The 15,376-nt window shown below is 32.5% G+C and overlaps 2 protein-coding genes and 1 long non-coding RNA gene across 3 annotated transcripts in view; 1 reads left to right on the top strand and 2 right to left on the bottom strand.

The window, feature by feature from the left end:
• Positions 1–8,864: 8,864 nt before the first annotated feature.
• On the top strand, positions 8,865–9,900 carry LOC105123861 (nuclear transcription factor Y subunit B-3-like). Its single transcript, XM_011023622.1, has one exon. It carries the CDS (start codon positions 9,083–9,085, stop codon positions 9,755–9,757), a length of 675 nt encoding a protein of 224 aa, XP_011021924.1. The 5' UTR covers positions 8,865–9,082; the 3' UTR covers positions 9,758–9,900.
• An 86-nt stretch (positions 9,901–9,986) lies between these two features.
• Positions 9,987–10,787, bottom strand: LOC105123862 (uncharacterized). Its single transcript, XR_841960.1, has 2 exons — positions 10,447–10,787; positions 9,987–10,322 (listed from the first exon to the last, which is right to left on the bottom strand). It is a non-coding gene; the product is annotated as an uncharacterized LOC105123862 (long non-coding RNA).
• Positions 10,788–11,867: 1,080 nt separating this feature from the next.
• Positions 11,868–15,376, bottom strand: part of LOC105124095 (cytoplasmic tRNA 2-thiolation protein 1) — a 5,186-nt gene continuing 1,677 nt past the window's right edge. The window contains exons 2-9 of the mRNA XM_011023962.1: positions 15,201–15,374; positions 14,964–15,083; positions 14,239–14,351; positions 14,060–14,152; positions 13,906–13,946; positions 13,656–13,722; positions 13,142–13,253; positions 11,868–12,645 (exon numbers count right to left, since the gene is read on the bottom strand). Of these exons, the coding sequence (XP_011022264.1) occupies positions 12,481–12,645; positions 13,142–13,253; positions 13,656–13,722; positions 13,906–13,946; positions 14,060–14,152; positions 14,239–14,351; positions 14,964–15,083; positions 15,201–15,374 (885 nt within the window). The 3' untranslated portion in view covers positions 11,868–12,480. The remainder of the gene's footprint in view (positions 12,646–13,141; positions 13,254–13,655; positions 13,723–13,905; positions 13,947–14,059; positions 14,153–14,238; positions 14,352–14,963; positions 15,084–15,200; positions 15,375–15,376) is intronic.

Genomic DNA, 15,376 nt, shown 5'->3' on the forward strand with positions numbered 1-15,376 from the left:
AATAAAATATCTAAATAAAGTCTTATCTCTTTTTATATGGATGCTTGAAGATAAAAATCATTGTCATCAAATTTCTTTTATCAAATGAAATTTATTGACACTAATAATAACGAGTTTTGTAGCAAAAAATGGGTCAATTTACAACTCTTTTTTCTACATAATTTTTTTGCAAGTTTATCTCTCCTTTCTCTAACATAAAAATTAAAAAATAAATAAAATAAACTTTCATACCAAAATAAAAATTGTTGTGAACTTGTGACTACACATTTTACTTTTTAGTCTTTTAACTTGTAATTTTGTACTTTTACCATAATTTCACACCTAATTTAATCTCGTTAGGCTGAAAAGGGATATAATTAAAAAAAATTGCTTCACTTTTCATAACCATATCATTTCTTAGTTGTTTTAAATGTATAAGTAATAATATTAATCATTAGTAGTTTTATTACGCACGCTTCATTGTGAGAATGGATTTGAAATGTTAGTAACAATTTTTTTTAATAACATGTATAAATTTATAAAATATCAAGTTAAAATAGTCAAAATCCAATCTGACTAAAAAAAATTAGGATGATGTTATTCGAACTTATTTATAAAAAAAAATGTTAAGCAATGTTATTTGTTAAAGAAAAAAAATTGTTCATGTCACAAGAAACTCTTTATGCAGCACTTTTTTTCATTACAAAACATAATGGCGACGTAACTCTGGTATGCTTTGGTGACTTAGTTTTCTTTTCTTTTTCTTTCCTCTATTTTTTCTTTCCTTTCTCATAAGTTGTCACGCTTGATTTCTTCTATTCTTCCCTTTATGGACAAAGAGGGCTATATTTTTTCATATTTTCAATTATAATCCTTTTATTTTTAATTTGTTAAAAAACAGAAAATCCAAATAATTTTACACAAAATCAAATGCCAACACAATGACTAGATGTTTTACCAACTCTATAAGAACCTCACACTGAACCTATTGAAACAAACTATCAAGACCAATCTTAAATAAAATTAACGTAGAAGGTTAAAAATGAAAAGAAAAAAATTAAGTGACTGAAAAAAAAATTGTATGAATTAATAGTGTAATTATTTATGGATACGTAATAAAAGGAACAATTGATTACTTAACTCATTTTTTTTATAATTCACTATAAATAACAAGTTGAACTATAAAACTATTTCAATTGTTGTATCTCGGTAAGTTCTAAAATTAAAGAGTTAGCATTGTTCAATTTGAACCAGCTCCAATATTCATTGCCCTGTCTATATGAACAATTAAGTTTTTTTTTTCATTTTAGTTATCATTTTTATTTATTTGCAATTTCATCTTTCAAATTTGCATTGACATAGTTTTATATATTGATATTTATTTCAATTTATACTCTTACATATACAAAGTGCTGAAAAATATTTTAATGACAAATTAAGATTGACTTTGTAAAACAAGACTTTATTGTTAATTAAAAAAAAGAAAGAAATTAAAAGACGAAGGAAAAATTTAAAAAAAAAATAAACAAAATGTACCCCATTCAGATATTGTCATGGAAAACTTTAATCTACTTCTGAAAGTTTTAGTATATCTATTTATTTGGTCTATGTTGTTTTAAAATTTCAAATTTTTATCTCAAACATTTTTTTATTTTTACCTTTTAATCTCAAAGAGGAGAGAGAAATGCATGAATGACAACATTTCACTCACTAAGAATACTGATCTTAGTGCTAGTGAATTTTTTTTTTAAGGGAGTTCAATAAAGATAATGCATGCATGGTTTTGAACGATGAATAGAAAGATTACCATATCTAAATCTCATTAGCAATTTAATTTAAGGAAATGTTTTACAATAACAACATTATGAAAAAATCCATCATAAGTCGTGAGTTGTAAAAGAAACATATGATGGTGATGATGATGTTTGCATGCCTTTTCATCCCCTAGAAAGATGAACATAGCTAGATTAGCTGGGAGAAATTCAATTTAAAGAAACTCATAGTAATAATAATAGTCAAATGATAATTTAGAGAACTATATCATAAGTTGTGAGTGGTAGAAGAAATGTTGGTACATCTATGCCTTCTAATGGTTGTTAGGATGATAAACATAACCAAATCAATTAAGAATAATTTTATTTAAAAGAATTCATAACAGTAATTCGATGAACTCCTTAAAAAATTAAGGATATTAAAACACAACTTCTTCATTAACGAGGATGTTAGGGGGGCAATGATGAATGAACACCATCCTTAAAGAGCACAATCTAACTATACAAAACATCATGGCTAGGGATAAGTTATCACTTTAATTCTAAAGAATGGTTATCATAGCAGAACATCTTAAAGTAAGGGTTTTTCTGAAAACATGGTGCAAACTGCATTTCTTTAAATTTTGAATTTTTCTTGTTCAAAATTATTTGTTATATATATATATTCAGATCATTTTGATGCGATGATATTAAAAATAATTTTTTTTTTAAGAAAACATTATTTTGATGCATTTATAAGTAAAAAACTAAGAAAATATTATTTTGATGCATTTATAAGTAAAAAACACTTTGAACTGCAATTGCTATTAAAATCTTAAACACATTCTAAATATAGTTAGAGAATAATATAAATTATATCTTGGAACCTCACCTAGCAACTTAAACTATTGAGTCGGGATGATTCTTTGACATGATATCAAAATCTTGATGACCAAGTAGTCATGAGTTTAAATCTAATCATCCTTATTTATTTGATAAAAATCAAGCATAAGTTGGTATAGACCTTTGCAAGTTTCAAGTCTAAAGGACTGTATAACATATAAAAAATCATATAAATGATTTATACAGGTAAGCTCGAGTAGGTTAAAACATAAAGCTAGCGACTAGAAGAGACTAGAACAGAAGTAAGAGGCAAATTAGGTTGAGCAAGTGAAGAAATGTGGCCAACATAAGTTTAATGAAACTTTTTATTAAATATTACTTACTGAATTTATACAATTATAACAGATAAAAAAAGATTTGTCCCATGATTATTCTAAGAATCTATTTTAAAATAATCACAGTATATCATTAGAAATCTCAAATATATAAATTTCTTTATATAAAAATCATGAGAAATAGCTTGATGAAGCATAGATTAGATTGTATCTTAATAAGTTGAAAGAAGCTAGTTGCAAGTTACTAGGTTACAGATAGGGTTTCCAGGTATTATTCAAAGGTTGTAGACCATTGGCTCAAACACAAGCCCAACAATACCCCCAACCTCGTCATCAAGCTTGTATTATTCTAAAAAAAAAAATATTTTATACATTTATTAGACTCATGGATACATTACAATATTGCTATACTTAATTATCCTTGATTTGTTCCTGCTTATCAAGTTTGCTTATCAAGTTTGATAACCAAGGGAAGATATAAATTTATAATCCATGTCATTTGTTTGATTTAGCTTTACTCTTTGTGAATATAACGAGTAATATTAGTTAAACTCTATTTAAAAAATTGATATTTTATTTACTAAGTTTATATATCAACTTGTGATGTCTTTTTATACCGTTGTTGAAAGTTAATTGTGTTGTTTATCTCTTATTGGTATTGCACTGACCTAGCCAACTAATGTAACTCCAAGGGATGTAACTCAATTACTTAGGTTCTAAGTTTTCTCCCTATAAATCACTAGTTCGAGTTCCACAAATCTCAAGACCATTGAAGACTTATATGATCATTAACTTCAGAGTCTATGTAATTAGTCGAGATGTGCGTAAGTTGACATGAATACCCACATTATAATTAAAAAAAAATTATGTATCAACTTTTGATGTCTCCATGGCATGTACTTATATAAACAAAAATGAAAGGGAGTTTTTTCTATTTATTTTTCAAAAAAATATAGTGATTAATGATGTCATTTTACTATCTTCACTCTCTTTTAGTTTGATTAAACTCAAGGCATTTTTATTTAAAAATGGATACAAAATCGATTATTAAGAGAAAAAAATATGGCTTGTAACTTTTTAATTAGTGGAAAGTCATCAAGTAAGATCTTATTTGTTTTTGCGTTTCAAAAGTGTTTTTGAAAAAATTTAAAATTTTTTTATTTTTTCTTTTCAAATTAATATTTTTTTGTAATTTCATATTATTTTGATGTGCTGATGTCAAAAATAATTTTTAAAAAATAAAAAATTATTTTAATGTATTTCAAAATAAAAGGTACTTTAAAAAACAATCATTACTACACTTTCAAACATAATTTGAGTGCTTGTTTAGCTTTGCAACTGCTTTTATTTTTTTAAGTATTTTTTAAACTACTTTTTAAAGTATTAATAATGTTAGAAATTTTAACATTGTTTCCTTTTTAATTGTATAATTTTAATTAATTAAAATTTCTTTTTTAGTATATAGATTCTCAAAAACAAAAATTAATTTTGTTTGATTATCCTTTTTTTTTCCCTATCCTGCATAATCTTCCACTATTATTTTTATACCCTATTGTTTTGCTCATTTTTCTTTCTTTCTTCTTAATCCATGCTCTAATTTTTTTATATTTTTCTAATTTTCTCACAAAAATAAATAAATACACATAAATAACAAAAATTAAGAAATGATGAAATTAGATTGCACTTCAAAAGTTTTTTTTTTTGAGGATTTTCATATTTTAAAAATGCTTGGAAAAATATAAAAACATGCATTAACTTTTCAATTTATAATTAATTTTTCTTGTCAAAGACATGTTGGAAATGATTGTAAATTTATATTTTTATATTAAAACATATTTTAGCCCAGCTCACGGAAAATCACGAATCAATTGATTGGTTATTATTTTATTTTATTTTTCTTAAGAGACATGGTTGGAAATGATCGTCTCATGCCAACTTGGATTCATTGGTTGTGGATGGTCCGAACTAGTTTTGTGTGTGTTTAGCCGGGTGGGTTAAATGCATTCTCGGCTCATTTATAAAAGCGGGCCTGCCCAGGTTACTGGGTTTTCAGTTTGACTTTTCATGCTGGCATGGTTTCAATGCTAATTATTTTTTAAAAATATGAAAATAATATTTTTTTTCTTAGGTTAAAAAATTGTATTTAATGTTACATGTTTATGTTTACCGAGGTTTACACCCTTTTTTTTTAAGGTTAAATGTAATCCTTTAACATTTTCCCTTCTAACAAAAGCTACCGAAAAAAGTTGAGGATCTGAAGCGAAATATCAAGAAATTGATTTTTTAATGGAAGGAAAAATACATTAATATTATGATTAAAGATGTTTTCTAAAGAGGTTTAAATATTTTTATAGGCTATGAAAACTGATATTAATTGGGAAATAAAATTAAAATCCTAACACAAAAAAAATTAACACAAAATTCAAAACTAAACAATAATAACTAAAATAACTAAAAAATTAACAAAATCAGTTCAAATATCAATTTATAAACCTAATTTCTAGAGATATAATTAGGATGCAATTGCTCTTAATTAAAAAACAACAGGTAAAATCTTTTATAGAAATTTAAGACTAATTCATTATGTTATTTTTATTTTAAGTAATTATCTTAGTATATCATGACCAAAATTTCTTTTAATTCAGACATATCTTACAAGTTTATAAAAATATTTATTAAATATTGGTTAGGATCATATTTTTATATAATCACAACCTCCAGCCTATGTAAAAGCCGGCTATGTCACAACCCCTTTCCATGGTCAATAGTGAGAAGAATAAGAGTGGTTCATGTTATAGGCTTTAAAAACTGACATGAAATAGGAAATAAAATAAAAATTCTAACACATGAACAAATTTAACACAAAATTCAAAAATAAATAATAATTCCAAAAATAATTGAGAAAAATAACAAAATCAGCCCAACTACAAAAATAAATAATAATTCCAAAAATAATTGAGAAAAATAACAAAATCATCCCAACTAATAATTTATAAACTTAATTTTAAGAGATATAATAGTCTATGAGCGATGTAATAACTCTGAATTGAAAAACAACCAGTAAAATCACCTATAAAAATTTAAATTTAATTTAATGATTAAATATTTTGTTATCTTCATTTTAAGTTATTATCTTAGTATAGTACAATTAAAATTTTTCTTAAATTCAAATATATCTCACTAGCTCATAAAAAAATTTATTAAATTATCTATAACATCTATTTGGAATATACTTTTGTATATCTTATTAGAACCTCCTATCTTTGTAAAGTTGGTTACATCAAAACCCCTCTTAACAGTTAACAATAGAAAGAATAAAGAGTAGTTAAATCTAAGGGTTGTCGTTTAACTGGTCAAACTCTAGATTTATTTTCTAAAAATTATTAGTTCGAGTCCCACAAATCTCAAGGCGCTAGAGATTTATATAATCGTTTATTTCAGGACCCGTGAAGTTAATCGAAATGCACATAAGTTGATCCCTAGACATCTATGTTAATAAAAAAAAGAAAAAAAATGGCTCATATTAGTTGGGATTTCTTCCTTTCGGTTCATCTTCCTGTTCTTTAGAAAGTGTGGCTTCAACAATCCTAATTCTTATATATATGAGCCAGAATAAAGAACTTGCCCAGCTCATAAATCATTACATGCACCTTAGGTAATTCTTTCGTGCATCTTTTAGCAGATAATGATACAATCAGTATGGTCAAAACAGTGTATGTTCAGCATATATGATCACAATTTACATCGAAACATCATTTTCGTGCAATATAAAAGAGTGAGAGTTTAATCCCATGATCATATCATCACCGAATTAAAGCCTGCGTTGATGAGATTCTAAGATTGTCTAAGGTGATCAGTATCTTTTGTTTGGATGCCTCTGTTTCACCAATATCCTGACAGTTTTCAGCTTTTCCAACAACATATTTTATCTGTTAATTAAGCATGTTAATGCTGGAAAAGCTGAAAACTATGTCAAAACCCTAGCTCATCTTTTAATCAATTAGGGTTTTCTAAAAAAACATGGTTGTGATTTAGATAATATGATGCGAGTCCATAAATAATTGCAAGTTGTACGTTGAACTTGGGACTTTAGTTCTTAATTTATTAAGGAGACAGCAAGTTAAAGACAGTCTACACCATTTTAAAATCATGATGCATGTAATGGTGGAATAAACAGGAAAAGGTAGGTGCCAAAGAAGCCACTTGTGATGATCCTGTCAGAGTGTTATAAACTATTTTTTTTTTCTAAATTTATTCATGAATTTAAAATGTATATGAAATTTCGAAGGTTTGATTGATGTACTCTACGAGGCATGGTCACTGCTAAATCGAACGGGCTTAGTCAAAGTTTGCAAATTGCATAACAAGCTTGAATGCGAAGAAATAATTCTGAAAGAAGATAGCTCAAGGTTCAGTGAATAATCTCTTCACATCCTCCCACCAAGCATGTATATACATAGTTCAAGGTTCAATTAATTGAAGTTTCAAAGAACGAATACTATGTTTAAGTAAGAGATATACTCCAAGGAGAAAACAAATAATGTTTAAGGTTTACCACGAAAAATTAGAAATTTATAAAAAAATCATCGAAGAGGAAGTTTTGAAGTGAGTTTCTTTCTTCTTTTTTTTTTAATAGCTTGGGAGTTTTCATAGACCACTTGGCGGTTTTTTCTTTAAAAACAAAGAAGAAGAAGTATAATTTGCCGATCTAGGAAATGACAAGGAAGAAATGGTCGCTTCCGATGTGTGTGTTTGTGTGTGTGTGTAATGGTGAATTGCTGACGCTTCTTTCTACAAAACATGCATACTGGGAATGGCTTAAGAAAGAACAAGGAGGAAAAATTAGTGGTTGCCTTGGGACTTGGGAGAATAGCTGTTGATATTTTGAAGCAGCATATCATGGATGTGATGCAAGAGAATCTTGAGAAACAGAAAAGGAACAAAAGATAGGCAAAGTGATTGTCAAGCATATGTGCCAGAGCCACCCCTGCCAAAAGACCACCTTTTTCTTAAGCCGTGCAAAGATACCATGTCCAATGATATGAATTAAAGGCTAATATTATTATCAAGAACCCTGATCCAAAATCAGGAAAAAAAAAGATGATGGAGATTTAGACGAATATATATCTGCATGGAGACAGGAATTGGGGAGGGGGGGTGGTTGTTGCTTGCTTCCATGGACGTCCCATCCATATGTAGCTAGGATTTATTCCACCATTATTTTTATAGCTAGGGTGACCTAATTAAATAACAGTTATCTGATCAGGTTTATCAAGTAAATGTAAGGGGATGTTAACTTTTATCGATCTATATTGGTCATTGAAGCCGCCACTTAACATTGTTCTATACAGTTAATGACAGTACTCGACAGATAGTAATATCTTTCTTTCTCTCTTTCTTCTCAAAACATTTCAGAATCGATTTTTTTTAATAAAAAACTGTTCTATGCATCATCTGACATCAAACTCTGCCTATGTTAGAAGGAGTTAACCAAGTTATTGCATATTATTACCCACCTTACGGGACATATCAACTTGCAGAGGGTTGCAAGAAAAGGAACAGGTGAAAGTGACTTGATGTCGAGTTCCCATTTTCCTTGAGAACTTTACCATGTTTGCATGCACTTTTTCTAATGATTTGGGTTGAAAAATAAAAATGTTTGTTTGTGGTCCAAAAACATTTCTAATTGAGTTTTGACAAAACAAACCGGCAAAGGTTGTGTATTAAAGAATATAGAGGCGAAAGTAGTTTACTTGCCATTGTTTTTCATACCCCACTTGCACTCAACCACCAATGAAACTCCTCCTACGAGAGAATCATGCACCATCTGATAGCTCCTTCATTGATCTTTTGCGAGTCCCACAAATTAATAGCTCTTACTTTTAACCTAGATTCCATGCTTCACAAACCATTCTTTGTGATGGTTCCACCGATCCCTCAAGTGCTTGTCTCTTCCCTTTTCTGTCCGCGTCAAGACCGCCTTTCCGCTCTTCATATTTTTGGCTTCTTTACTCAGCTGCTTCTCGCTTAAAAGCCCGAGCCCCCTCATTGGATCCCACAACAAAAACTTGAAGAGCAAAACACTTGTGCCCTCACCCAACCCTCCCTCTCCTACCTACCCTTTTTTTTTGGCACTTGGCATCTTTTCTTCTCCTGCGTATTTGGTTGCCTAAAATGACTGGGAAAGGGACCCAAAGCAGCCCAATTGGAAGCCCCTCGTCTGAGAACATCTCAGACAGCTCTTCCAAATTAGAGCAAGACCGATTCCTCCCCATCGCCAACGTAAGCCGGATCATGAAAAAATCCCTCCCAGCAAATGCAAAAATATCCAAAGAAGCCAAGGAAACTGTCCAAGAGTGTGTCTCTGAGTTCATAAGTTTCATCACTGGCGAAGCATCCGACAAGTGTCAACGAGAGAAGAGGAAGACTATAAACGGTGATGATCTTTTGTGGGCTATGGCCACTCTAGGGTTTGAAAATTATGTTGGGTCCTTGAAGGTTTATCTCAACAAGTATAGAGAGACCGAGGGAGAGAAAAATTCCATGACTAGACAAGAAGACCAGTTATCCCCCACCAACCATGGCACTGTCGGTACTCATGAAACTAACAAAGTCAATGGTACTCTTACTGACCCGTCAACTGAGATGGATCTTCAAAGTTTTAACAATGGACTCTACTCGCTTGGCACTGAAGTTACAGCCAAGAGCTATGGGGAAGACACAAGGCTCCTTGGCTATCAAGAGAATTTTATGGCTGGTGATTTCAACATGAATAGGATAGGCGAAAACGGAGACAGGAATTGCGATAGAGCTAGGGCAGCTCAGCTTTATCATGGGGTTGGGTGGTAGAGATATACTGATCTTATATATTTATATAAGCTTATCTCTTACTTTGTTAGATCAATTCACTATCTGCATCTACTTGTCCACATAAATGAAGTTATTGCTGATTGTGCTCTGAAAGTATGAACATCGTAGAGCTAAGAATAATCTCCATGAAATCTCTTATGCCTGTTCATTTAATATATAGTTCAATCACTACAATCTACAACCGTGAACGTAAAGGAAAATATTATACTTGTGGTAAGTGGTAACTTTCTTTTTATTGATGAATAATTAATATATATTACAGATTCATTCACAGAAACAATCGTTACCCATATATATGACTGCCTCTAAAAACTCATCAAAGATGTTCGGCTATGCATACTATACAGAAGAAAAAATCGACCTGGAGAATATGACCTCTTAGTATAGATTCATTATTTCTACTCTGGCAATTACACAAGCAAGAGGGGGGAGGCACTGTGTACTCTGCACTGCTGTCATTCCTACACAGAGCTTTTAATATTTTTTGAACTGAAGTTCTATCTTCTCAGTAGTCCAAACACAGAACATCAGCCCAAGAATGAAGCTGAAAACCAAGGTGTAGGGGTTTTGCAGAGCCAACTAAAGCGGTGCGTGGTGCTTGCAAAGGAGACTGATAAAGTAAAAAATTTCAATATCAATTCCAAACCAGCTGAGCCAGCAAGTCAAACCTCAAAGAGAAGTAGTGCACCACAGAAATACGAAGCAATAGCCGAAGCTGCCATTACATGGGCGGGAATTGAGCCCCTATCCCCATGATCAGTCCAACTACATCTCATCAAAGGATAACAATAGCATCATCCTGAATATTCCAAAATAAATCCGAAGGAAAGTCAATGATCCAATGAGACCTCAAGCAAGCACAAAATGAATTGGAAACGGGATTCTAGATGTCAAAACAAGAATTAATTAATCAAATGTCAAAATCCTATTATAATGGATGGTCTTCTCATGGCCACGCGTATACTCTCAAAAACAGCGTCACTTGCCTCCTCGTGAGTGCTTCCAGTTTCAGAGCGGTTTCGCCGTTTTTATTCATTTCGCTATCCATTAGTGTAGTGTACAGTATCTTTTCCAACTCAAGAACTACGGGAAAAGCACATGTATTAGTGGTTACTGTGAATTTTAGGAATCAATTTCATCACCACAGAAAGTTGGGGGCTATAATGCCACCTCGAAACATGGGGTTGTGGACTCTTGGGAGGCCAGATTCCCCACGGAGATTCCAGCTCGACTGGGAGCCTGGCGCCAGGGTGGATTGATAACCCCCAACTGAGACTGGGAGCTATCGATAATTCTCTTAAAAAAATTATTTCATCCGCAGTAGTTCGTTTTCATTTAATCAGGGCATCACCAAAAGAGGCTGAAAAGTAGCTTTTAAAACACTCCTATAATGCTGTTGATCCATGATCACATGAAATCCACCATATAAACACCATAAAATACAAGAAATGCTCTTAATTTAGACCACAAGGTGTGAATGCATTAACCAGACACGGGAGGACCAGCATGGGGCTGTCTATTTCTGTGTTTTTCTCTCTTTCACGGATTTCTCTAAGGGTGCCTTCCAGCTCTAGTGATTTAACTTTGGGGCCGAGAGAAAGCCATGTGATCAGGAGGCAATTGTGTTAACTCTGATAGCATTAGCAAACCAGGGAGATTTTCCTGACAACCTACACTGACATGCCCGTTTCGTCGTTATATCAGCGCACCTCCCAAAAGGGAAGCCCTCGTAACTAAGAAGAGAAACATCCTTGTAAAAGCTTATCAACAGGATAAGATGGGCATTGGATCTTTTACACTTTCGGCCAAAAAAATAACAAAGGGGTGCAATGGTGCTTTGCTTTCAAAGCAAGACACAAAAACTGTTGAAAAAAAGGGGCTTGATAATGGTACTCCATCAATTTACAACAGCAAAATATAAATTATTGAATTTGCCGTTGTGAATTGGTGGGAATGGTATATCATCACCCACAAAAAAAGAGTTTATTGGGCATGCATTGTTTTCTTAAGTAAAAGTACAGCCTTTTAAAAGCAAAGCCATCAATTACCGATTAGGCATTTGATTTTAACAACACAAAAGGTGATGATAGAAAATGAAAAGAAGAATATTCTATCATTGCCAAAACGAAATGGTAAAACAGACGCTGGGGGAATTGACAAAAGTAGCTCGTCCATGTAATAAGCAATCCTTGCTATTCTAATTCTAATACAAAGCAATGACAGTTTTCTCAGGCTCGTTCCTGGGAACAAATAACATTAACAAGACCACTGAAATGAAGAAATGGATTCCACTACAGCATGTGTTCCACCTGTTGAATGAAAGACTCCTCCCAAATTCCCTGCCCCCCAACACACACACACACACACTGTTTGTTACTTCTACAATTAACTCAACAAACCAAAAGAGAAGAAATGCTTGTGCACTTTTTATTCAGCCCCCATGTGCCAACATATATTCCACCATTCACTTCTTCATTCTTTTGTTGTATTTGCAGTCAAGTGATGTACCTTCAAGTGCAAACGTTATCTCTCCTGAAAAACCTCAAATATCAAATCAATTCCAGTAGCCATAGTGGTCCCTGGCATCTAAAATATGCATTTCTCTTCAAGAAATTACCTTCCAAGTATACTATTCAGTGACTTTCCGTTGATACCATGAATCAATTGCAAGAAATCCCCTAAACTCAAATGAAACAACTACATCAGAAGTCCAAACTCCCACATTGTTTGCCCTCAATATTCTTTGTTCCATTACTTTGTTTCACATCCTTCCAATGGTTGTTATCTAGGCCTCGACTTCGTCCAATTCCCAGCTTAGGCAAACCCTTATTCAGTCCTTCAAGCAGAACACAGGCTTTACACCATTTCTGTGCATGGAGCATCACCATGAAACAAAATATTTGTAAGCAGTTTAGAAGCACAGCTAAACATTCTAGGCACTACCAGAAAAGGATTTTATATATATTAGATGAAAGGTTTTTTTCTATGGTCCTGAAATAATAACTTTGGAATCAATACCTGATTAATATATAATTGCTATGTGTCAGATAAACCTGCTATATCAGGTTAATACTACTGGTTTTAATCATATGCTAGAAAACAATTGCAAACTTTGGATGATTCTTTTATCAATTTACTACCAAGTTTTAATTTCATGGTGGAAAATTTATTAGTTTCAATCCAAGGGTTTTATAGCTTTTCAGGATAGATTCTGAAAATTTTAAACCGGGACTACCCTGCATGAAATGCATCACATCTACACCATTCAGTCTATCAGATGAGTTGTTCCACCAAACTCATTCCAGATATTAATCCAATCCGAACTCCAAGCTTATCTTGCTTAAAAGCACGAGCAACACTCACCTGGCTTGAAATGTAACCACATCGTTCACATGTCCCCTGCTCTGGCATTTTCGTAGAAGTGGAAATTCTAAAATCTTCCCCCGATTTGATAATGTCAAGTATTGCCCTTGGTCTGCATCAGTAATCAACCAATAATTAATAGGGTAACACAGAGAGATATAAGAAGAGCATCACCAAATTTTTGGGGCATACAGTGTCTACTTGCATGTAGTAGCGAATGCAACAAGAAGATCATTAATCAACCAATAATAATTAATAGGGTAACACAGAGAGAGATGAGAGGAATATCACCAAATTTTTGGAGCAGACAGTTTCTACTTGCATGTAGTAGCAAATGCAATAAGAGGATCATTAATCCATTGGCATATTTATACTTCTAACATCCCCCCACCCCCAACACCAAAAAAAAAAAGATGAAGAGGAAGAAAAAGAAAACGAAATTTCACAAAAATAGAAAATAGAATCCTGTTTCGATTCGATGATACTAACAGGGGAGAATAAACAGAATAGTTACCTCATCCTCTCCAAATCTTTGATGAACTCACGAGCAAAACCACGATATGCATTAGGTGAATATATGCCTGCAACAAAATACTCTGTAAATAGAGGCAGACAAGCTCAATGCCAAAACCCAATTGATAGACACAAACTTCAGACACCAAGTCCCAACATCCCACAGAAGACATGAAGGAAAAATGTAGGAAAAATAAAGTAACAAAACAAAAGCAAATTATAACCAAGGAAAAGGGGGGAAAGGGTAGTACATTCAGTGGAGAAGTAGTCCAGCCTCTTGAAATAAGCATACGTGAGCATCTTGTTAAGGTTCTCAACTGTCACCACTAAGAAACAGATAGCAATGAAATACAATAAGCAATAAAGAATCTCCATGGGAACTTAACACCATAACCATGAGGATATATAACAATCTCCTTCTCATATGTGTACTTAAATGGCTTGCATCTTGGAATTGGTCCATCCTCCCCAGTGGTTATTGAAGTGCATCTACTCAATCTGCAAGGAAAGTTAAATCCACTCGAGTAACCAAACAATCAGAGGAAGATAAGAAGAAACAAGAACCTCCAACCAGAATGCATTACCTAGCAATATCCCCTCGCAATATATTCAAGAGTACAGTTTCGGCAATATCATCTGCATTGTGTCCAGTAACCAGCTTGTCTACTTTCAACAACGCAGCACCACGATCAAGGGCCTTAAAGACAGAAATAAACCGACCCCATCAAATACATAAATCTTATTCTTCACATGAAAATATCAATATCAAACTGCATGCTAAAACTTTTCGCTAAGATCTAATATCTAGCATATTTTCAAAAACCATTTGAGGCATAAGTTTCAGTTCAAAAAACTTTATAGGGAATTGTTTTTTAAGTTTGAACTAAAGCATTCTATTTCTCAATTGACTGAAGTAAAATAAGAGATGCGTGAATAAAGCAGTTTAAGAATGACATAAATCAGGCTGTATGAAGCATTAATTACTTGCCTTGACTAACAACCCAATCAGTGACTTGAACTCGGAACTTAGTTTGGAATAAAAGCAGGGTGTTTTCAACATCATTATTATGAATTTAAGTAATTGTCCATCTATTATTGTCAACGTTGCTTTAGTGTTGCCTTTTTCTATACTCAATTATTAATTCTTTTTTTTTTCTTTTTCAGGAGGGATGCCCTAAAACATGTCATTCAGGCACCAGATAATCATTTGCAGACATCTATTTATGGGGCCTAATGACATATCTTCTATATACAGAGCAAAAACAGAAAGCATCAGGAGCGTTAGGGAAACAAAGAGCGATATAAATACCTGCCTACGAAAAACACCACAAAATGTACAATTGTTCTTTAAACCAATCATCTTCACTATCTCATCCATCGTCCATCCATACAAATCCTTGTAGGAAACAATCTTTAACGGCAGCCCATACTAAGAAAAATAACAGCAACCATTACATTTGGATTCAAAATTAGCATGCCCTTGCAAAAATCGAATCACTCGCACATTCCAATTCCAATCAAACAGAAAAGGCTAAAGCTTAGCTACCTGAATTTCATTTCTTTTAACTGTCTCGAGCGAGTCATCCCTGTATCCAGTAATGCCTTCATCAACAGACAGAAGGAAGAGATCCAGCCCATAATTGTGTCGACGATTCAACTCGGATAAAACATAAGCAAGCACTGTCGAATCTGCAACAAACAAACCAAACATAATCACAAAAT

This window comes from Populus euphratica, unplaced genomic scaffold, assembly GCF_000495115.2.
Source record: "Populus euphratica unplaced genomic scaffold, PopEup_1.0 scaffold12.1, whole genome shotgun sequence".
NCBI classification, from domain to species: Eukaryota; Viridiplantae; Streptophyta; class Magnoliopsida; order Malpighiales; family Salicaceae; genus Populus; species Populus euphratica.